At 38.3% G+C, this 24,077-nt stretch overlaps 1 protein-coding gene across 1 annotated transcript in view; it reads right to left on the reverse strand.

Moving 5' to 3' along the window:
• PALMD (palmdelphin) overlaps nucleotides 1–24,077 on the reverse strand; it is a 48,751-nt gene that overhangs the window by 6,564 nt on the left and 18,110 nt on the right. The window contains exons 2-7 of the mRNA XM_027879914.1: nucleotides 17,816–17,861; nucleotides 13,025–13,105; nucleotides 8,680–8,810; nucleotides 1,145–1,259; nucleotides 234–267; nucleotides 26–136 (exon numbers count right to left, since the gene is read on the reverse strand). Of these exons, the coding sequence (XP_027735715.1) occupies nucleotides 26–136; nucleotides 234–267; nucleotides 1,145–1,259; nucleotides 8,680–8,810; nucleotides 13,025–13,105; nucleotides 17,816–17,861 (518 nt within the window). The remainder of the gene's footprint in view (nucleotides 1–25; nucleotides 137–233; nucleotides 268–1,144; nucleotides 1,260–8,679; nucleotides 8,811–13,024; nucleotides 13,106–17,815; nucleotides 17,862–24,077) is intronic.

A 24,077-nucleotide genomic window follows, 5' to 3' on the forward strand; every position in this document is an offset into this window, starting at 1 on the left:
CTTTGGAGTCACTGGTAAGCAGTACCTTTTCTCTTTTCTTCATCATCGTTGGCAGCATGTGCTGTACCTCTCAGTGTGGAAGGCCTGAAGTGCTTGGGTAGGTCAGGTATGCTGGCATAGATGTAGTCTGCTGACTCTGAGTAAAGAACATCCACAGGTCCATAAAGTATTAGTATGTTTTAACTGACTTCTGCAAGAACCTTTTAAAAAAAATTTCTTTTGACTAAACGTACCTTTTTCAAATCCTGCTTTTTCAGTCTTCACAGACTAGGTGGGAAAGAGAACCATTAAAAATAAAGGTGATAATTAGTTTTAAGATGTGAACTAGACAATGCATAGATTTCCCTGATAGTTTTGACATTTTGAGTGCACAGCTTCATACAGAGAAGGGGCTAAAATTAAACATGCTCAGTTGGAGCATAGCAAGGGAGAAAGTGAAATTTCTGTGGTCTTTTTTGCCAATATGATTCTAAGTCAGACAGGGAAGGACAAAATATTATGAAGTGTTAAACAGTAACTTAGCCTCCCACTGGGGCTCAACCCGGTAGGCTTCAAAGATTTTTCATAAGTTCTACTTTGTCTTTCCAGTTTTACTTATCCCCCTGAGTATCTTTAGAGAGTGTGTGTATATGTGTGTATACAGGAACAACTGTAGAACTGAAGTTTAGTTTCATCACTATATTTTTTGAGATGATTTAGGATGATTTTAAAATTCTAAAATGATGTTTTAACAAAGACTCATAACAACATGAAGTTGTTTCATTACAACCTCCCAGGGGCTTGGGGGAGAGCGTGATGCAGTTTAGCTGGGCACATCACCCGAAGGAATATGAAAACACCTGCCTCTGTACCTGTTACATCTGTCTGTAGCTGAGATGGAGTTGCTGGTTGGTGTCAGTGGCAGTGCTATTTTTTGGAGATATGCTGTAGATGAGTAATGGTAGGAATTGCTCCTCCACCCCAATAAACAAGCAAATGGAGACATCTGGGCACTCAAACAATAGAATATCTTGACCCCTCTTGTGACTGCTGTCATTTTAGACAAAAGCTCATGACCACTCATGGGATCCAGCTAGTTCCCCTTTCCCTGCTTATGATGATGAATGAGTAATAAACTCTATTTCTGGGATAATTTGGCACTAACCTTTATTATGTCTTCTGTTGTTTTCTCAACAGACTTCAGTTTCTTTAAGATTGCTTCTTCCTTAGCTGAGACTTCCATTTCCTGTCTTTCCAGAGCCTCAATTTCCTTCTCCAGTCTGCAATCAGAATTGCATTTGATTTAATACCAGACAGAGAACAACATTGCAGAGTTGATACATTGTGAATATGAACATCAGCAAAGCTGGCTTTACTTACCCTGAAAAATTTTGCTCTAATATGACATCAGCTTATAATTTCACATGCATTGGGAAATAAGGGTGAACTAGTATTTTCATTAAAAAGCCCGAAAACAACAAGCAAAACCTGCCGTAGATTCTTTCTGAACCTACTTTAAAAACAGTGACTGCAATTATCTTGTCTAGGTAAGGAGTAGATAAGGAATAAGGCCCTGCACATCATTTCCTCTTTTCTAAACAAGTTGTCTACGTTGTCTCAAGAAATGTGATTATTCTGTTGAAACTAAGATGTAGGAATCTAGTATACAGACACCAGGGTTATGACTTTGGCATTTGTATTGGTATAGATTATGGAAAGAAGCAAATTCTCTTGTTGTAAGGAGTCAGAAGAAGGTTCTTGTACCTGGTAGTACTCAAAGGACTACAGTACATCACCTCATATGTATTTTATTGTATGGAGCCAAACCATGTTCTGGAGGATTCCCCGGAGAGAAAAGTCTATAACTCGAAGGTACAATTCCAGAAGAGCCACCTCTATCAATGGAAATCAAATTCCATGTGTGTTTCTTAGGTGTAGAACAGATTTTGTGTTTTGGTAAAATAATAATGGTATTTGCAAGTACATGCAGATAAAACTGCTCTTAACTAACTTGCTAATATGAAAATTAATACAGCTATAAATAATAATAGCAATGTGCTTTCATGCTACTTTTAAGAAGCAATAAATTCATAATTGTGCAAATTTTGAAATGGAAGAAACCTGCATAGTGGGATGGTGCTCAAGAGACTAAACTGTTGTTTTCCAGTCTATGTGGGATTGAGAATGAAGAATTTGCAAACACCCAGGATCATGCAGGGGCTTTCTGAAGGTGTGTCTATTTGTGTTCAGATCCAAGATGCCAAGATAGTTTTCCATGGTTCTACATGTGTGAATGTGGGTTCTGGAATTTCAGAATTCTTTGCCTTGATAAAACAGGTGTAACAATGCTTGACTGACAGCTTGAAGATTGATTCTTCATGGGAACAAGTCTTGATTGAAAGTGCAAGATATGCTCATGTGGTGTTGTAGCATTTGTGATAGTCTAGTCCAGAGCTTGTATAGCCACAGATTTAAAAATACTAGAAAGTTTTAAGGGCTTCTCTTTGGCATTGGGAACTAAGGCTTTTGCAGACATTCACATATCCTTAGTCACTCATTGGCATTTTGTGTTCTTAATTCTCTGGGAGAAGTGCTGGAATCTTATTTCTGTAGAGTGTTTCTTTTCAGCAGAACAGGAGTCATGTAATGCACACTGGTACGTGCACCCAGGACAGGCAGCTGAGAAGGGTCCTGTTTGCTCTGTTTGCTCAAGCAGTATCCTCATGAGTATCACTGGTGAATTTGCAAGAGAAAACTGGGTAGTCCACACAGGTGTGATACATTTTGCATCAGGTGCCAATAGCATTCACTTTCTAAGATTGCAACTGAGTGAGATTTCCAACACTAAGGAACAATTTTTTTTAAGAGGTTTTTTTTTATTAGAGGAGGAGCCTTGATTGTTCTCAGGTCTATTCAGTGAGAGCTATAAGCCTACCTTTTAGGGATACCAAATATACAAACTGGATATTCTCTAAGAAAGCAGGATATTTGGCAATTGACTTATCTCTGTCAGATTTTAGCAGTGTAAACCAGAACTATTTTGCCAGTTTAGTCTTGGCTGATAGGCTAACTATTGTTATGTAAAAGGAAGAATAAGGCTGAGCAGTCAAAATTTCTTTTGGGGCACTGACACTGCCTGTAGGCTTGGATGTTACTTACAAGTAATCACAGATCCATTCTTGGTGTTACATGTTAAAAATGAGCACAATGATTAAGGCATCTTTTTCCTAATTAGAGTTTTTATTTTCTTAGCACTGTGATGTGTGACAAACACTTCTGGACAATAAGGTCCAGGATAAAATATTGAATCTCTGTGTGGGAGAGGGAGAAAGCTAGGTCTGTTTGTCCTGGTTTAAAGCACACCTGTAAGGTCAAGTACCTCAGTCCAGTTCTATTCTCTGGTGACTAGGGCTGTGACTTAAGCAGGTGTCCCATATCCTATTTTTTTATTCTTTCTAGTCAAGACTGTTCCATCTTTGGGTTTTATATAGAAATTTGCCTTATTAGCCTAGTAGTTGGGAAGTCACTTTTCCATGAAGATCTGCAATCAGTTCTAGGTTTTAGTTTGAAGTGGGGCTTGAACTAAATGTCTCATGCTACACGTGAGTGCCATATAAATTCAGTCTCCTGGTTCATCTACATTTCTTTTTAAAAAACTCTATTAACTTAAAGACAAAAAAATTCAAAATCTTCTTCATTTGAGGGAAATACATCTTCCTTTGCTTTTGAATCCATGCCAGAAATCAATGACTGTAGACTTAAGTCAGCTGCAACTGGTATCACTAGTTGCTGAGATCAGTCAGAATAGTTACAATTAGATTATCTGAGACAAAGTTACAAATGGGGTAATGGAAATATTGGCCTATAACCCTGAGGGGAAAAAACGTGTTGTATTTTGACTTATTCTTTATTATGTGCCAGGATTCACAATATTACCCTACAGTCAATGTTAATAATAAAAGTCTGTCATCTCTTTTAAAGTAAGCAGACTAGAAAAGCTGAATGCAGGCCAGCAGATAAGCATTATTTGTTTCCTTCTGTGTGACTGTTTGAGGAATCTGAATTAATATTATGGCTCTTGCCCTATTTAAACTCAGATATGTAGAGCTACACTAATAGAGGACTACATGGACTTTTATCTGTTAATAAAAACACCTTCTTTTTTGGTATCACAGACCTTGGAACTGAGATGTGAATAAAAATAGATTCAGGACGAAAGTAAAAGCTAAAAAAAATATTTAAAAGCTACCAACACTTCAGACCTGAACTCATCAGGATGATCTTAGAACCCTGATCAAAGGTACTGATTATAGCACTAAAACCTAAAAATTTTATAATGAGGGGGATGAATATACTTGGACAGCCATAAAATAATGTAATGACTGTGTGCCATATTTCTGCACTTCTTACAGAACAGTCTTCATTTAATATATTAAAATGTTGTATTTATAGATGAGACTTGAGCACAATATTATCATAATGAGAAAATTATTAATGAGAAATTCACATATGCATAGTGAACTGAAAAATCATTAATTTATACTATGGGTTTATTTCATTCTTGTTTCTAAACACTTGAAGACACACAGGTGAAAGAAGAAGAGGAAAAAATTTTGGAGATATTAAAAAAAGGGAGAGTGGGGAGAAGAGAGAGAAAACACAACCCCAAATAAAGATTATAAACCCCATATATTTAGGTGGGTGATCAAGAAAAGTATTCAAGTTTATATATGCTCTCACACCCATACCAACACCCACTTTGTATGGTAATAAAGAGAAGTGATTCAGTGCTCAGTGGGATTAGAGAAATATTCTCATACCCATGAATTGGGATTGCATCTAGACCTTAAGTATCTGCTTTGCATTCATATAGACAGATTTTTATGGCTTGTTTTCAGAGGATGTTTTAACTGGAAGTTGAGGAAAGAAAACTTTAAAGAGATTCAAATTCTGTAGTTCAAAGAAATGGACTTCATGCAGTTAAAATGTTAGGCCAGGACCTTGCTGGTGTGTTTAAATCTTTAGAAACTTCTAAAATCAATATTTTTATGAAGTTATATCACAGTTTGTATTTGTCTTGAAAGGGTCTAGCAGCTATATGAGCAATTATAAGCAATTATCTTTTTGACAGGGCTTCTGTTTCTTGTAAAGAAATGGAAGTATGACATAGCTGCTGTATTAAATCAATCCTTTGAATGTTTTCTTTCTCTTGAGTAGAGCTTATCTGAGAGGGAACAAATAAAGAGTACAGAGGTGTGGATGACAGAAGAAACCTTATAAGGCAAGACACTAAATGGAAGGTTTGTCTGCCAAAGTAGTACCTGAATTAAGAAAATCTATGGATTTTTCTTGGTTGCTGCTGCTGGCCACCAGCTGATCTGCTGGGATTGGCATCACTGCCACCCCAGAAAAACAAACAAACAAACAAAGGGCTGAAGAATGAAAAGCAGAAAGGAGGATACCACCCTGGAGAATTCCTGGCTAAGAGGCAAAGGCAGTTTAGCAAGTCCTCACATGTTCTGAGGTGAGTCAAATGCTCTTGCAGCTCTGGAGTACAGCCTTAGTCTATCTTCATGTATCATGTTACAAACAATTGAATAGATCTTAGCTGTTTTGCATTTTTAAGTATGTTGTGTAGCAACTAATTCCATCAAGAATGTTTCTAGCTGAAGATTAAGTAATAAACCAGGACTCCTAGTTCTTCACTCAGCTTGTACCCTGACCAAGGATGTGTTCCCTTGCTCACTGAAGCTTCTAACGTGTAAAGAGGGTTAATAGAACTGATAATGTAAATGCAATTTTTTTTTTGGTCTGCAACCAAAGCGTTCAGCCATTTGTCTGCAAAGTGGTTCAGGCCACTTGCTATTCACTGTTTTGTCATTGTTACAAGGAATGGAACTCTCCCTTTTATAAAAAAAATAAATCTGAACTGATTAGCAGACATACATTAGCTCAACTTGACAGTGGAGTAAAGAGTGTTTCAAAACAGAGGTCCCATTTAGGAGGGTGATGGGAAGGATTGTGCAACCACTGTTAATCTGCCTACAATTGCATTGTCCTCTCAGCAGAAAGAAACAAAAACTGTACTGAGTATTCAAAAAGTCTTTAAAGTGATTCAAATTTTTTTTAACTGAAGATAAAAGCCGTGGGGAAAAGTCATCACAGTGGATAGAATATATCTGAAACAAGGGAATTTTAATAGTCAGATGCTTAGTAGAAAAAATTCTACTGAGCCACTCAATAGTTTGTTACTTTTACTGTATAACATGTCAACATGATCAGTTCAGCAATCTTTTATTTACAGGACAGGTCAAAGGTCAAGCCAAGCTTTTGTTTGCTTGGGTGACATCTATGGCATGGCAAAGGCCCCGTGCAAGTACTGAATAGTGCATATTTTATGTGTTTTTTAGAGGACTTTGTTCACACTGAACTCTGTATTGGTAGGTTTCTGTATTGCTGCTGGCTGGTTTGAAACTGTCCTGGGTAAACAAAGTGTAATGCTGTTTGGAAGCCAACACAGATGTCTTTCTAGAGGCCTTTGCTAGACCTTAGCTATTGAGGAATGGTAGGGAATATAATTTATAATTTATAGCAAAAAATGCTTGATGTGAATAAACCTGTGTAAATTCCTAGTTCAGAGGGAAGTTCCCACATGCTATTCTGCCTCCATTCTCCATCTGGAAAATCAAATGTCTTTGTCCAAATTCTCTATGTATTGTGAAGATAAAAGCTGCCAAAGGCTAAGCTGTGTGTAAGTTGTTTTCTAAGGAAAGTAAAAATACCGGTAATGAAACTATTTCTTTTGATATCAAGGCCTTACAAACATCTAAAGTGTCTTTAGAACTTCACCAATGGTGAATGAAAACCAGGGTGGCTCAGGAATGTAATAGGGAGCATTTCTGTAGTGATTTTCTTTTCTAGGATGCATTCTTCCTGTGTTATTGTAAGAGTGAAGACAGCATGTCATTCCATGTTGTACTGTCCTCATCAGTTAATCATCATTTCAGACCAATCCATGCTAAGAAATGGGAATCATTTTAAGGAGGAAGCAATTTCTTGGAATGTCTCAGGAAGAGGTCATAGACAGGAAAATTTGGTTGGTAAAACTGGTATTAACAACAAATAACTGAAAATGCTTAGTTTGCCATGAAAAAATAAATTGTTGTGAAAGAGCAACATATATATAAAAAAAATAAGAATAACCATTCACAGGTTTTATTAAAGAACAAGCGTAGTAAAACAAATAGCCTTATATTCTTGGGAAAAGAAGGATGTTTTTAATAAGAGGAGAACGCCCAGCAACTGCAATCAAACATTTATTGCAGTTTTTTTCCACTGCAGTGCTTACAGTTGCAAGTTAACTTATTTAATTAATTTTCATTAGCATTTAAATTGCTGGTTTATGGTCACATGATCAGCCCCCTAGATATATAAACATTACTTGTGCTTGTAATTAGGTGAATCTGGAACTGTACAGCAAAACAATTCATACCAACCTTCATTCCTGCTAAAAGCAGGCATAAAAATAGGAATTAAAAAAACACCAGTACTAATAAAACAAACAAAACCCCTCAACAAACACACACAAACAATTCCCTGTTTAAGAAAGCAGCTAGGGTCAAATGATGGGCTTAGCACTTTGAGTTCTACTTTCTTAAAGCACAAATATGCTTAGAAATCTTCCTTCATATTCCTATAGGCATCTTTTTTTGAAAGGTAAACTTTAAAACTTCTAAACCCCTTGTTAAGTTTTGAGTCTACAGACCTCAGGCAGAGGCAATATTCCTTTGATGCCAGTTTTCCTACACCAATTAAAGGTGTTTTTCAGGTTTGAAGCTCTAGTTGAATTACTTTTTCACTATTTGTAATAGTGATAAGTTCTAATAATCCTAAAAAGTGTTTATATGGCTATATTCAGAAAAGTAAAACTCCCTATGTACACTCAGTTTTGATATCTAAGGAAATGAAAATTAAAGCCACTGAGCTTATGACAAATTCAGGACCATAACTGCAAAACAGCAGCAAAAGACTCTACAGCTGTGGTTATAAATCAACCTAGAATCATGTTCCTAGTAAATAAAGGAGTCATTTTGTGAGACTGCTTGTGCAGTTTGTTAGTCCTATGTGATTAGGGGGGCACTAGGCAATGAGATTTGTAGGAACATCCCTAACGAAAGGTAGAACACGACCTTTGCTATAGAAGGCTTCTGGGAATAAATTGAGTACAAAACAACGTAGAAAAGTGAAAATAAGTGATATTACTGGGGCTTAGCCACCTGTGCAGTTGTGAAGTGCTGTGTTATGGTAAAAGCCAGGTATTAAAGGCTGTGCAGGACCTAATAAAACTAATGAATTTAAACTACTGTTATTTTTAAGTTCTGATTTAAAAATTGCTATCTGAGAGCAAAACCCGTATTTTGTGGCTTATGTCTGTTGAATACAGCATGGAAGGGATATATCTGGAATTAGAGAAACAACTACTCTGCAATGTATTTATTGTGCAGTTGATAATATTCACAGTATGGAAGCTTGCATTGTGTATTCCATAATTTCAGTTGACTAGAAAGCATAACAAAGTTTGTTTACCCTGTGTACACTGTATATGTTTAGCCCTTGCTGAAGTTTTAATCTTTTACAAAATAAGGGACTCTTAAGAAGGGACCATTTTAACTCAGACACAAGGGCAGGGCACTACCCTACCTGAAAATGTCTTGTTCCAGCTCACGAGTCTGTTGTTGGTCCTCCAGATTCTGCTTTTGCATTTCTTCTTGCTCTTTTGCAGTCATCGAACTCAGGCCATCCAAGAGCCATTTTTCTCGCAAGGCCTTTTTCTGAAGGGGAAAGACAGACAAGTAAGCAAACCCTAAATGTTATGGCGTTCAACCATTTGCTGTATTTGTCTTGATGCCAGAGACCCAGTCCAGAGTCTTATGCCCTGTTTGGCCTAAGGCAACCTGATGCAATTGACTTTTGACTACTGCTGCCTTGAGGCAGAGCTGTGCCAGCTTTGGTGAAGAAGGCTGCATTAACCTCAGTGCTGCTGGCAGTGGCTGTTGGAATCCCTGCCTGCATCCCATGTTGGGTTACTTAAACTGTTGCTTCCTACACTTTTCTGTTTATTGTGTACTTTACAGGAGGTTATTATGGAGGCCCAGCAGGCAGAGGAACAGGTATGTTGGATCTGATTGCATGTAAAAGCAGTTTTCCACTTGTTTGATGTGTGACACATATGATGCCATCGAAAGTATGGCTGGAACAGGCTTGTTGGGAAATCTGTAGCTTTTTTTTTTTGATTTTGGTTTTTTACCTGTGGGATGTAAGTGCAATGTTTACAGTTGCCTTAGTCCTACAGGACAGTATTCTCTCAACACAGGATCCTAGGAAATGTGTAGGAAATAAGGGCTGCTCCAGACAATCCCAAGCCTTGCCTCTCCAGAATCACTTGGCAGCACTTCCTGGTAGTTGTGTCTTAGGCTCTAATTAAATAAATGCAGAATTTAATAGAGTAGTTTTATGTGATCTGATAGATATATGTAGCCTAGTGTTGGCACAACTCCTATTGACCACAAAAGGCTGTGTTCTCAAGCTGGAGAGAACGTAGTTATTAATTCCCTTTCAATCAAGCTATTTAGATTGTAACGATAAGTAGGGCTCCTAGAAAGTGAGGTTTTGATCCTGGATGGAACTGAATTAGTCTAGCATTGATATCTCCAAACATAAATCTATAGTTCCTTGTGAGATTTACAGCAGGGCTGGCACTGTAGACCTCAGAAACAGATAACATCTATTGTAATCAACAAAAGCTTTGTTTATGTATAGGGTTAGGCCCAAGAAAACAAACTCCCCAAATGAGCATAACACAATAGCGTTATTTTTGCATTTTTCTAGAGTAGTTTGCTGCTGCTCTCAACTAAATGCCACGTAACCTTTTTCATTTAGTTAGCCATTTTTAAAAGAATGACACGTGTATTTGGAAACAGCCTTTGAATAAAAGATGTTTTCAAGTCTGCTCCATCCAGGCAGTGGCACCAGCCAGTGCAGGAGCAGCTGCTTTAGAGCTGCCAGGTTTGTTCTGCTGTCTGGCATTTCCTTCCACAGCAAAGTGTCTCTATCTCAGTACTAAGTCATGCATGTGTCATAGCACTGACATAAAAGCATTTTCATTTCTCGTGAGGCTCAGTATGCTAAGAGAAAGGGATACTTATACCTCATAATGTGCTAAGACTCTGGCAATGGCCAGAGTGCTGGCCATTTGAATGAAAGGAATAACTTTTTTTTTTCCTATGTAGTTCATGGTCACATCAGGAGTGCTGTGACAATATTCTGCAAATTCTGTGAATAATTTACAATGTGTGCTCCAGGCATAGCTCCACTGTAATGCTTAGCAAGGCTGGACTAGCACTGAAAGATTCATCCTTTATTTGAAAGCAAGGGTGTTTGGAGTTTATGGGTCTTGCTCTCCCAGGGGTGTGGCAGTTCACCTGGTGGCATTTTGGGGAAGGCATAAGTTGTTTTCACAGTATTTCACAGAAAATGCAATTCAACACTGTGAACTGCTGGAACAAGGTGTGTGATGAGCACCTACAGGGGAGCACTAATGGAGTTCAGGCATTATCAGAAGCCAGAAACTTAATAGGCTAAACTATAAAAGCCCTTGGAAAGCACATGCAAATCAGCACTGACTGCGCTTTGCAAACAACTCTGTCTGGTTCTTTCCCTTTTTGCCTCAGTGAGAAGGATTCCAGGTAGAAGGAAGAATTAGTTGCTGATGCACCTAGAATTATTTGATGAGATTTGCCCTGTACCCTCACTAGCAGCCCCCACTGCCCCTTGCAGTTCTGTGCAGCCCGATCCACACAGATGTGTTTGTTTGCATGCCCTCTACTTCATGTGGCAGAAGTGCACATGTAGGGGAGAAAAACAAAACAACAACCTTTTAATAAACCCGTTGCTAAGGGTTATAAATAGGAATGAAGGACAAAATGAGGAGCAGGACAGTGACATCCAGCTAACAGGAACATCCACATGACAGTGAGATTTACTAACATAGGGGACAGGTGGGAGTTATGATCAATAGGTCATGGAGCTCTAGATTTCACCATGTGCAATTGTTAAGAGCGTAAATGAATTAAATCAGTGCCTAGGGAAATGATCCTTCTATAAAATTTGCCAAAGTGTCCTAATGTTTTAAAAGTCTAAATATGTTTTAAAGCAATTTATGCACTAGATACTTTTTTTTGTTTTATACCACTGAAATACCTGAATTAGTCTGAAGCATAAATATTCATGAAAGGACAAAACTTCTAGGGCACCTAGCAGAGGATGTTCAGTAGTAATGTATTTGACAGGTGCCTATCCAATTACTGAGTTGTAAAAAGTAGCTTACGTTTTGGGTGTTCCAAATAGCTAGTAATATGTATGTATTTATACACCTTAAATATATTTAAATGTATGCTTGATCCTTCTTTGCCAAGCGAATAATTTTCTCTATAGATCCTTGATTCACCTTGTATATGCAATACGACTGATTTTAATTTAAAAACTCTGCTGGATGATTTTTCATGGAACAGGTGAAGGAATCCTATCCTCTGTTATCTTCCAAAGGAAAACTATTTCAGTAGTATTTTTCCAGGAGTGTTTTAGCCTCTGTAAAAAACTCCATGAAACTTCTTCAGAATAAAGGTGAGGTGGGTTTTTGTTTTCTTAACATTTAAAACTCCATTATACCTGTTAGATTTATCTACAAACATGTACTAAATCTGTAAGGAAACTGCCCTAGGGCTCTGTCTGCACACTGCAGCAGTGAGGGATTAGCTGGATGTCTACAACAGATCAGTTTATCCTTCTATAAAGAAGGGCAAAAGAGTCATCCTGACTTTATAGACGTGAAAACTTGAAACATAACTTTCAATACTCCATGTAATCATGTACTAAGGTGAAGACAATCACGTTTGCTGCTCAACAGTTACAAGACTTAGAAAAGACATTCCCCTTCCTTTTAGCCAAGATGTTACACAGTTGGTCAAGCCTGTCCTTGGAGTAACTACCTTCCAAGAAAACCTGAGCATGGGTGACTTTTGTGTGGGCTCTCCTGGCCCACTAGTGAAGTAGTTTATCATAGTTTCTCCTTTTTTTTTTTTTTTTTTTGGCTTGACACAAAAGAAGAGGGTGGGTGACACCCAGGGTCTGGTGTCTGTTTTGAAGAAGAGTCTGTTTTAAATATGCTTCTCTCCCGTTTCCTGGAGGAGACGTGCCATGCTTCTGGTATTAGATTCAACATATCTTCTTCAAGCTGTTTATCTGCTCACATGATGAAAAGGGTATGTAAAACACCAACACTTGCATATTTCTAGAAGCACAGATTTTGTCTTATCTCCCTAAATGACACCTACTGCCAAGCTGCAACAGACAATTAAAGAATAGTGGTCTTGGGTAGAAATCACTGCCATTTCAAGTCTCTGCAGAGGTGTATCTTTTACTTTCTTAGTAACTTGGAATTTGTAATCCTGAGTTTATCAGGCCCTATTTGAGGGAAATAATTGCATCATTTTTTCTTTTTCTGTTTTTAAAATATATAAAGGAACAGCATTGTTTCACTAAAGAGATATTAAACAAGCTAACAAAAGTCTATAGCCTGCCCCCAAAAAATAGACTGCTTTTTTTCTAGGAAAAAAAAGTGCAATCAGACTTTATGATTGTGCTGCACCCTGTACCAAGTAAGATTGCTGTAGTGGGATTAGGGAGTGAACACACCCAGTCTGAAATGTGAGGCTTAATTTTCATCTGTGAGTTATTCCTGGTTATGATCTCATTTTATGCCATGAAAGTGATCAAATAACACCAGCTCTGGAGTGTAATTTTTTTCAAAGAATGATGCTTATTAAAGGCAAGTGGAGTCCTGGCAAAACTCCAAAAAGCTATGAAAATTTGACAGTAAAAGCATGACTTAAATGCATGAAGATTTGCACTCCAAAATCCAAACCCTTTATTCATGCTGTATTACTTGAGGCTATCTTTAGTTACATAAATTCAACACTTTACTTACCTTTAAATGTTGGTGCTTCATTTTTTCCTCTTCCACTTTTAGACGTTTCTGTGTAATTTCTTCTTGCAGTTTTCTTTTGTCCTACAAATGAAGAGAACAATAAAACTTTGTTTAGAGAAATTACTCACTAACAAAAATATCGTGTAAGTGTTGTTCAGTAGGGTGAAATCAATCCATGCAAATAAAGCCTCATTTTCAAGCTTAGGTGATGCTTAGGCAGTGCATAATTCTTTGCAGCAACAGCCCGTGTCCTGTGCAGGTGTGGTTTCCACTGCTCTTTCTCCAAAGTACGTTTAAACATGTTAATGACCACAAAGGAGCAGTGATACAAAATAAAACCTACTTACTCTTAGGAAGGGTAGGGGAAAAAAACAGGAGGAAAGTACGTTTGAGCAGAATTGTACATGCAGAGTGAGACTGAAAATGGGTCCTGACCCAAATTCCTAAGGCAGCCCACACATCGTTTAGGAGAGGGAAGAGCCTGCATGGTCTGCAGTGTGCAGCTGTGATACATCACTAACTTAAACGGGCTGTCGGGGAATCCAGCACTGTGTTTGTGTATCTTGTGGCTAATAGCTGAAATAAACAGGAATAAACAAAGACTTAGCAATTTATTTTGTTAGTCAGGTAATGGTTAAGACGAACACAGAGAAATGTGATGTGCTTCGTATATGTTGTTGTTACCTCTCAATTATAGAAAAAAAGTTTTGCCTGTGCACAGGCTGTTTTCAGGTTGATGAACTTTAGAAGGAAAAACCTCAAGCAGCGCTGATCTATCATAGTGCCACCTTCATCCTTTTTGTTAGAGATTGCAGAGAAAAGGAAATGGGTGAACAGTGTTGGAAGACTGGCAATGCTTGAGCCTCTCGTGTCTTTGGATAGCGCTGCCACGTGGAGTATCCTTATTTGCTCCTCTGTATGAGGCCAAACACTGATTTAGTACTTTGTGTCCTCAGCAGCCAGTGGGAAAGAAATCATGCCAAATGAAACTAACTTTTATAACATGTATTAATAGGCTAGTCTCTTGGCCAGCCTTAATGCTGTAAAATTCTATTATTTGGCACAGCACCTTTTGCACTTGTTTCTTGGTGTGTTTTAGAGAAGTAAATAGAATCTTCTGTTGTTCTGTGCAGAACTGTTTGCTGACTGGAGGCTAATGCCTCTTTCAATTAGAGCAGCTGGGTTCTGTTAAAAAGCTGATAGCTTTTCTTTTTTTAACAATGTGTTTTCAGACAAGTATGGTTTTGGAAGGAGTTAAGTTCTTCACAAACATAGGAACAGACTTGCCCTTCCAGCCCACCTGAGGAACCAGCTGTGTGTAAGGAGTGTAGAAAGTCAGTAAGGAAGTGCTGGACATATGGCTGGGAGTTGTTCTCCACCATTTCCCTGGGATTTGGGAACAGGAAGAGACATGGTGTGCTAGGCTGAATCACTTTGCTGTTACTGGAAATTAGAAATTAGCAGCATGGCCACAGGCTCTAAGGGCACTTTGTTGAAGGGTAGGAAGTAGAAGAAACCACCTAGCCTTGTGGAGATGGAGGGCAGGACTACAGGTGGCCAAGCATTACTTCTAGTATGCTGGGATTTAGCAGATGTTTACAGATTGTTACAATTCTTAAGAAAAACTTATTTTTCTCTTTACTAAGGTTCTAGGAAAGACTCTTAACCAGGAAATTAACTTTTACTTGGTTTATAGTATTAAAAAATATTCAAAGTGAATTTAAATATTCTTTTTGTACCACTGGAGATGTAATAAGAGTTTGGAAGTCTGAAATGAGAATCTGTACACAAAATACTCTGCAGACAGAAATCAGTGTAAAGGCATAAATAACTGCATTTTAAACTAACTGTATAATAAGGAACCTATTCAGCAGCAAAACGTTTGCCTGATTCTTTTTTTAAAGTTCTATGTTTCTTTTATATCCAATATTTTTCCTCTGAAAGCTTTCCACATGTATCCTTTGGTGTTCTAGCATGTTTTAATTTCACTGGTTGGTATTAAATATCCATTATACAACTATCCAGAAATTGAAATAGATTGCCTTTTATATATCTAGTCTATATCTCTGTATATTCTAATCTAATGCCAGAAGCTAAGAAGTATGAGGAATCTATTTGATGTTGTGGGCCACAATAACTTTTAAAACCTGTTAGAAAAGTTGTCTGCATATCACGTCTTGCTTTACAAAGCTTTGATTATACTATACCCTATCTAATGGAATAAATGTTTATTCCTGGATAGCTGAGGGATCCATGCTTCTACCAAACTTCATGCTCTGCCCCTGTAGATAATCACGTTTCTGGCAGAAGTCCTTGAATCCTCTCTTACTACGTTCTTGTTGCTGTGTGCAGGATTTGCTTTTTATGAAAGAGCACCTTCAGCTGTTCCTTTCTCTTGTCCATCAATGCGAGGTAAGACTTGAGCCTTGGTCCTAATTTTAGCTTCTACTGAAACTAGGGGGAATCTTTCCTGACTTTTGAGAGTAAAAAAGTGTTCTAAACTGGATCTGTCTGAAAGAAAGGGAAATGCAGCCACAGAGCAGTGCCTTGTGAAGTATCTCGTGTGCCAAGTCCATTAGTTTGTGTCAGTGTTGTACAGTGGTGCCAGTGCTGGTGGTCTTGGTCCCATGGCAAATGCCTCATACTGTCAGTCAATGGTGCAGCTAATGCTAAAATATTTTTCTTTTCATATAATTTTCCAGAGATTAAAAAAATTAAACCCCATCAACCATTAAAAACATTGCAGCTTTCACATTTTAAGATATTATAATCTTACTAATAAGATGGGTGCATCTGATATTTTACTTTTTATATTCTATATACACCAGTAGCAGGTGGAAGCCACATAACAAAGAAAAAAGTTTCTTCTCAGAGCCACGTAAGCATCAAAATATATAATAATAATTTATTTTTTTTTTTTTTAATATTTGCTACACAGAGAAGATATGAAAAACAATCTGAAAGCCCCTACTGGCTCTGTGAGAGCCAGATGCTGTCAAGGAGCCAGGCACTTAACGACAGAAACCAGTCAGTTTAGTGCAGGTGCAGTTGTTTATTGCTCTGAGTGCCCCTTGCTTTCCTCTCTTAGATCCTTTACAGCAAACATCTGGTGGGTAGCACTGGAAATTCCCAGGCATGTTACTTGAGACAAATCTTCCCAGAGCTACTGAGTAGCTTGCAATTGTAACTGTAATGTGCTCTTTTCTTAGACAACTCATACTGCAGATTCTTAAGCCTGAAGATAACCTCCCCTTATTTGGCCTGCTTCATTTCTGCAGTCCATTAGAACAAACACATCAAATGTTTCATTCAATGCTATCGACTGATGAAAGCAGGGAGTAAATAGTTTCTTTACACAGCAAGTGTAATAAATGAAGTCATGGCCTAAATATGATTTCCTATTTCTTGTAATGCAAGACACTGGAAGCTGCCCCAGTTTCTTAAAAAAATACTTCGTTATGCATCTGGTGGCAGAGGTGCAGCTGGAGGACAATCAGCACGTTCATAGAGTCCTCAGCAGGCAAGTGTGCTGCCCCCTTCCTTCTCCTGCATCCCAGGGAGTCTAAAACATTGCAAGGCCTGGACTTCTCTGGAGTGCCAAAACAATTGTTATCTTTTGAGCCCATACTCTAGAGACAAAGTCCAGGTTCTGACCCTGGTTCAAGCACCGTTACAGTTAAACAAACCCATGTACTCTAAACCCTCTAAAACATTTCAAATTACCCTCTTGTGGGCTTGCGTCAGGTCTCAAGTAAATATGATAAATGGATCTGTTGGCTTTTATCAAGTGCCACAATTAAAACTCAACCAGCTTAAACCCCAAACTATTAGATTCCTGTAGATTTCCAGCTACCCTTCTCACATTTGATTCCAATCAGGTTTTTTTCACTCTGCCCACTATTTATTCTGCCAGTAGTGTTTGTTTCACAACTAGTCTGTCATGCTAAGAGTGTGAAAAATATCTCTGTTTCCATTATTTGTTTTTAAACAAGTGCCTGAGAGAGTGAGTGATCCTTCTGGAGGTTTTCTTCCATCCCATAGGGCCAAATTTTGTTTCACTTCACCTCTCTTGTAACTGAATAAGTTTTAGTGGAGATCAAATCAGAGGTGAATGAGGATTCAGCCAGTTTTTGTTACATCAGGTTATATTACTTTAAAAATAGCTCAGTAGTTCCTTTTACAAGTTATAAATCTTTTGAATCAGATTTCCCTTTAGAAGAGAAACTGGAAATGATTTCTAATGTCTTCTGCATAAACTTCAGTGAGTCCTTCCTCTGCAAACTGACAGGTAGGACTTTGCTTAATCCAAACTTGTCCGTTTTTACTTTCCAGGCATTGATACTTACGATAGATTATCAATAATTCAGATATTAAATTTAATTCCACAATGCAAACCAAAAATCTTTAATCTCTGAGTCAGGTTGTGAAATGGGAAAATTGATTTGTTCTGGAATTCTCTAGCTGCCTTTTGACCTTCAGGCAAACATTCAGAATGATGACAGTAACATGTATTTTAGACTGACCAGTAGTGATTTGCACACAAACTTTCACTGCTTTGAATTTAATTTGAAAGTGCAATACAACCCATAATAAAGTCAGTACAGGCAACCTATCTCTTTTAAAGCAATAGCCTATATACCAGTATTTAAAAGTAACAATTTCAAGCAGACATAAAGTCTCTTTCTCTCCTGGGATAAATCATTATTCAGCAAACACACAGCAGCTCGTTAACACAATGCTACTTCTAAGGCTTTTTTTTCCTAAGATCAAGTTATAATCGTAAGCACTTACTGTTATGGCCTGGAATCTTTCTTTCAGCAATTCGGCTTCCTCCATTCTACAAATCAAAAACAGACAAGTAGTAAAGGCAAACAGAATCAGACCATAAGCAGAAAGCCTCCTGGTGGGGCTACAAAAAAAGCTGAGGTGATTTGATCCAATTCCAGAGGAGGGAGAAGGCAGAATTTTTGACTTGTCAGAAGAGTCCCTGAACAGATGAGCAGATCAGTCCAGACAGACACATGTAATGAGGGTGTGGAGAGGAGGCAGACAAGGAGAGTGCTGGCATGAGTTGACTGACAAGTTGGAACAGTGGAGCACAAGCCCTTTTCCTTCAGAAGCTGCCAACTCTTTGTTTTAATGTGCTCGGTTAGCGTGCCACTGCTTCTTTAACTGTTAAATGCCCAAACCAGAATCTTACAGGACCAGGGTAGAAGTAAACTTTTATTATTTTGTTCTTTCTCTTTCTTCTCTTTCTCTATGCTTTTGGTGATAAACAGATCTTTTAAACTTATTAATTATTCCTATTTCTTATTAAAATTATTTCACCTGCATGTTTTAACATGTTGTATATTAGCATTGTAGATGGCATGGGGTTTTTTTAGATAGTAGTTTTAATTCAGTTTTCTAGATAAAATTTTTAGAAAAGCTGTATTTGTGGCTGGAAGAATGTTTTAGAACTGCTAACCTAAAGTAAGATAAACTTTAAACAATCAGGTCTGTCACTGAATGCAAGTGTTAATCTGTGCAATTACTGGTCAGCTATCTGGGACTCAGGGGAAGCTTTGTCTAAGTAAGGATTTCAGGATCATCATTTCAGTGTTACCGGGAGGAGTGTAAAATGCCAGGGGCTCTCATGCTGCATTTCCACTCAGCTGACTTGCTGTGGACTTCTGCTGAAAACACCACTCTGTGCCTTAAGGGATGGCGTACAGTTTGACCTTTTCATTTACCTGAGTGAGAGTCAGCCATCCAAAATCAATCTAGGAAACCTGCAGAACAAGTGGAACTGCCCTAGGAAAATCCAGTTGTGGAAAAAATTCTAAGCAAATCAAACAGCATAAAGATGTAATGTGAATCTGGAATCCCTTTGTTACTTTCAGTATCATGTAACTCAAGTCTTTGTAAGGACACCAGCAGAGAGCCAATCAGCAGGTTTGGGTTTTTACCTGTGAATTCATTGAGGTGACTAAACTCACCAGGATTTTGTGAGGGGGTTTATTTTACATGTCAGTGCAATGATCTGAATCTTGGTGGCAAATCAGGCTCATTACTAGCAAATTCGAAGGTGCTACAGAATTGCACACTCAATGGTGAAGTTACAGCCTTATAACTCAGTAGAAATCGGTATTTAGTTCAATTTTCACCTTTCTAGTATGCCATTCATCCGTATACATGAGCAGACTATTCCCCTCTGCACTGGGATTAAGGATGCTTTAATGTTTTGGTTATACTGTGATCCACCCTGAGGTTTTGTTCAAACTTGCAGAGACCCCGTGTTTTATTCTCCATGAAAATTTTATTTCTATTTTCTAAATATTAATAAATACCTCTTTTGGTCAGCACCTGAAATTTAAAAAATTACCACATAAAAGCAAATGTGAAGTTCAAAGGCAAGTGCATTGAGGTGTATCAAGAGACAGATTACATGGGAATTTAAATGAGTTTGGTGTATGGATTTGAGAATGAATTCAAACACCACGTGGAATTAAATACATTCTTGCTACAGAAACCAATGGAGAGACAGTCTTTCTCTTTAAGCTTCAATAAGTTAGTATAGTCTGCCTTATCATATTTTGAACCTCTCCCCCAATTTATTTCATCTTTATCTTCTTTGAAGTTCTTTTAAAATTTAAGTGCATGTGTGGACTTTGGAATGTTTAAAAATATTTGAAGAAGCAAATGTTTACATCAGAAATAAGCAAGTTTAAATCATATATATCCCCTTGCTAGGCAGGATTTGTTCTTCAATCAATAGGTTGTTTTCCAGTTCTCTTAATCCCATTCTAATTGGGATTTATGTGCAAGAGAAGGAATGGACCAGCTGTCATTTTGTCTGCTCTTAAGCCTGCTTCTCCAGTAGGAGTATCCATGGAGTAAAGGTTAGACCAGTGAATCCAAACAGCTGTGTTTTCAGTCCACAGGATTCTTGGAACAAGGTTTTTCAGAACTTGCCTGCCAGAAACATATCCAGTGGAAATCACCTACCTAACCTGCAATTTTAAGGGGAGAAAAAAAAGTGTATTTTTCTTTTGGTAGAATAGATTCTCTGAGTTATGCAGAAAATGTTTTTGTATCATATGTTGAGTCATACAGGTTGGACTTTTTGGCTTCACTTATTCCTTTGTTCATTTCCATTTTGCACTGTGTACCTAATGTAGCAGCAATAATGAAAATCCAAAGCATAAGGTGAAAGAGTTGCATTCTGAATTCTTACAGAAAAGTGGGTTGTAATTTAGGAGAATGCAAATCCTGAACCAAAATCTAGAAGTAGTACCATAGAAGAACTTTCATGTCTGAAAATGCAATTTCTGTTGTCCATTTCTGGAGCAATGTTTGAGTACTGGAATAGAGAAATGCTGTCACTTCAGAACTGTAGCAGCTCTCCCTGGCCATACAAAACCATCTTCAGTTCTGCTCTTCCTCATTGTGCTTGTATTTCTTTTGAAATACATCATTAACCTGGGGTAACACACACAGAGTGAGATATAGATTATTGTAGTAACAAACAATTGCCTCTGAGAAGAAACATTGCATTAAAGGTAAGGAGCAAGCCACTCTTTCAAAAAGTGAGTTTGAAGTGACTGGAGTTGATCAGATTGTTATCAGCTGAAAAGACAGCCTGTACTTTTTTGGAAAGAGTGGTTACTGAGTTCATGAACCAATATTTTGTGAATCTTAACTTTGATTATTTTGCTTAGTGATGAGCTGCCTTTGGTAACTGTTTGAAACAGGAAAAGGGTGTTTTGGACTTGATATCAAAGAGAATTTTGTATTCTTGCAGTGAGCAAATGTGCTGCCACTATGCATTTGATTGCATGCAGCCTTAAATCTCTGACAGCAGGAATGGAAAGAAGGTAAATTTCAGTGAAGGCTTCATTGAAAATGTTTACTGCAGCCGTCCTGTCAATTGACCCAAAGGTCTGGTACTGGGGATGCCTCGGTCAATTGGTCTTTTCTCCAGCTAGAACCACAATTTTGCCTTTTAAAGTGAAAAATAAGCCAATAAGAAACGGAAAATCAAAAATCTAAAAGAAGGCTCTTGTCCCTTCATCAAGTTATATATTTGAAATTTTTAAAAATGTGTACTTTTAAGATCTTAGAGGAAGTTCATAACAAAACACCTACCACCCCTCAGGAGGGATTAAATTTTGCCTTGAAGGCCAATTTTTGGGAAGTAATGCCCTATTAGGCAGGTCTTTTAACATAATGAATTTCTTGGGTCCTCTCACTGAAGCAAAACAATATTCAAATATCTCTATTTTATACAGTTTTATGAAGTTAAATTCTATCTCCTTGTTTGAGTAGACACACCCCCTGAATCTCTGGGAGGAAAAGCCTTGAACTATTATGTTTCTGTTGGTACAACTCCCTTCCTGTTGCTATTCATAACTATGAATACATTAAATCCTTAAAATCAAAGTAAAAAAACCGGCTATTGGTCATTATCTTCAATTGTTTTTCATACACTGATTATTTTAATCATATTTTCTATTACATCTATTGCTCAGATACCTTCCACTATTATAGAGAGGTTTTAGAATGCAGCCCAGGCTCAGGCATCTCTTCTATGGTAGGTATATATCTTATATGCACAGTGGAACCCAGCTGTAAATGCTATTGTGCTAAATTAGGACCATCTTGCCTCTATTTTCTAAAATTACACAGTGAACTTTGTCAAAGTCCACTGATTATTTTTTAATCAGATATCCATGTTTTTTGTAGCCTTTTTTGTGTTCCCAGACACTTGTCAGTTCCTGGTCTTATATATTTTGGAAATGTTTTATGAAACTCTGAATGTGGGACACTTTCCAAAGCACCTTTAACAAACTCAGTTGTGTCACACTTAAAAATCGCACTTCAGTGAATAGTTTCAGTGTAATTACTGTGGTGATAATAAATGTGAGACCCTGAACAGAATGTTTGCAGGTGCTTAAATCAGTGATAGGACTGTGTTTGTTTTGTGGGATTTGTTGTTGTTGTTGTTGTTGTTTTAAAATGTAAACTGAAATAAATAAACCCACAAAGAATCTGAAATACTCAGGATCGGTGCCTTAAACATGATGTGGAATGCGTTGCTTGCAACCTGGCATTTTCCAACTGCTGCAGATACACACTTCTAAGAATAGGGCAGAGTTTTAAATCCTACCCAGCCAACTGTGTGGGGAATTTTTAGCAGGGCTCTGAGAACCAGCTTTAGTTGTTGTGTAGTTTGGTTGTGTTTTATTAAGTGAAAATAAACACCTCATAAGGGGGGGCCAAATCCTGGGGAAAGTAAAAACCCCACACAGGTACTTGTGCTGTCCATAGCAAGGAAACTACATGTTATATTCTTCTGATTCTGGTTTCATGATGCTGTTGGAGAACACAAAGAGAACAGTAGTGGGGTTTGTGTCTGAGGCCTCAGTACGGTGGCAGAGCAAAACTAGGGCCTTGAAGACATATTTTTGTGAACACTTAGTGCCAGGTGTGGTTTCTCAGTGCAAGTGCTGCTGGTGAAAGCCTTAGAAGTACAGATAATTCGTTATAGGACATGAGTTGAAGTGGGAATCCTTTAGGATTCCTGCTGGAGCTGGGGAAAGTGTGTTGCAGAAGAGTCAGGGACAAGACTGGGGGCGGTGAAGCCGTTCAGCAACCTGCGTGGGTTACGTCAGTTGATCCCCATCTCCGGAGGCATGGGCAGAGCTCTCCTGCTGCTCCTCTGAGAAGCTGCCTAACCAGTCTGTGCCTGTAGCGAGGTCTGAGCTATTGGAGCTCAGAGGTTCTGCAAGATGAGATGAACCTTATCTGATAGCTCCCAGCAGAGCAAAGAGGAATTACTGCTTTCTCCTCCCACACTTCCAGCCACATTTTCCATTCACTTCCTTTCGTCTGGTTAATGTGTGAACCAATTAAATTTGCTAATCTGTCAGGAGAGTAATTAAAAAGAAAACCCAAAAACAAACCTTAATCCCCAAATCAATGAGTATTCAGAGTAAGTGAGCTGAATAGGCTGAATGGGAGATGAAACAGTAGCATTAGGGAGGAGTAAGAAGGAATGGGATTCCAGCTGGAAGATGAGCAGCAAGAGGAGAAATGTGTAAGAAACGTGACTGTTCTGGCAGTGATGAGTTGCCAGATGAACTCAGCCATGCTACAGAGGCCTCGGGTTTACCTTACCCAGTGGTCCAGGGACCATGAGAGACCTCATACTGACGTGTATAATAAGCATGTGTGTTTAGCTATTTATCTGAAACTTGAAACTGCTGTGGAAACATGATGACTTCAGACTCTGGCAATCCTTCCTGTGCTTCCAGATATTCAGTATCCTGTGCTGCGTGTGGGCAAAAAATATCCCACATAGAATTTGTTTTGCGTAAGCCTTTCCAGGTATTAACGGAAAAAAATTACATGATAAAATTACGCAAAACTTTAGTGTTAGCAGATAAGATTGTTTATGTCAAATAACACCCGTTGCAAATGCAGGCCTAGTTTTTTCAGTGAGGACCTATTATTTTTGCTGAGGAGTTTGTTATTTGGAAGCAGCGGCTGAGGAAAAACTCTCAGCTTGTCAGTCACTCGGAGCGTTTCAGCTGTGCCCGGGTGCTTTGCAGGGCCGGGAGGTCATCTGAATAACACGGGGAGGGGACTCGGGCCGGCCGACGCCGGCTGTGAGGAGCGCCAGGGATGCAGCGCAAGCAGCTGAGGCTGAGTAGTCATCCGGATGCCTGTGAGAGTATGTCACCAACTTCTATTATCCAACAGATTCAGATATTTCACTACTGCTTCTCACAGCGCGGTATATTTACTTAACCCTTCATCTTAGAGGGTGATTATTAACTAGGAGCAAAAAAACTTGGTATAATACAATTTCCTTATTTTTCCTGCAAGATTTTTTTTGTGTGTCAGGTTTTCAGACCTGTTTCATAACTACATTTTCTTATCAGAAAGATTCTTCCTTTTTTTCACCTGAATCTGAAGTGGATCCTCTTGGTGATATTTTACTGTTTGCTTGGTGATCACTTTGGGTGAAATTACCTGAGAAGTTTGAACTGCTATACCCACCGAGTGGTGC

Source organism: Empidonax traillii, unplaced genomic scaffold (assembly GCF_003031625.1).
Source record: "Empidonax traillii isolate 1590-97213 ecotype Southwest subspecies unplaced genomic scaffold, ASM303162v1 scaffold62:size2133460, whole genome shotgun sequence".
Taxonomy (NCBI): Eukaryota; Metazoa; Chordata; class Aves; order Passeriformes; family Tyrannidae; genus Empidonax; species Empidonax traillii.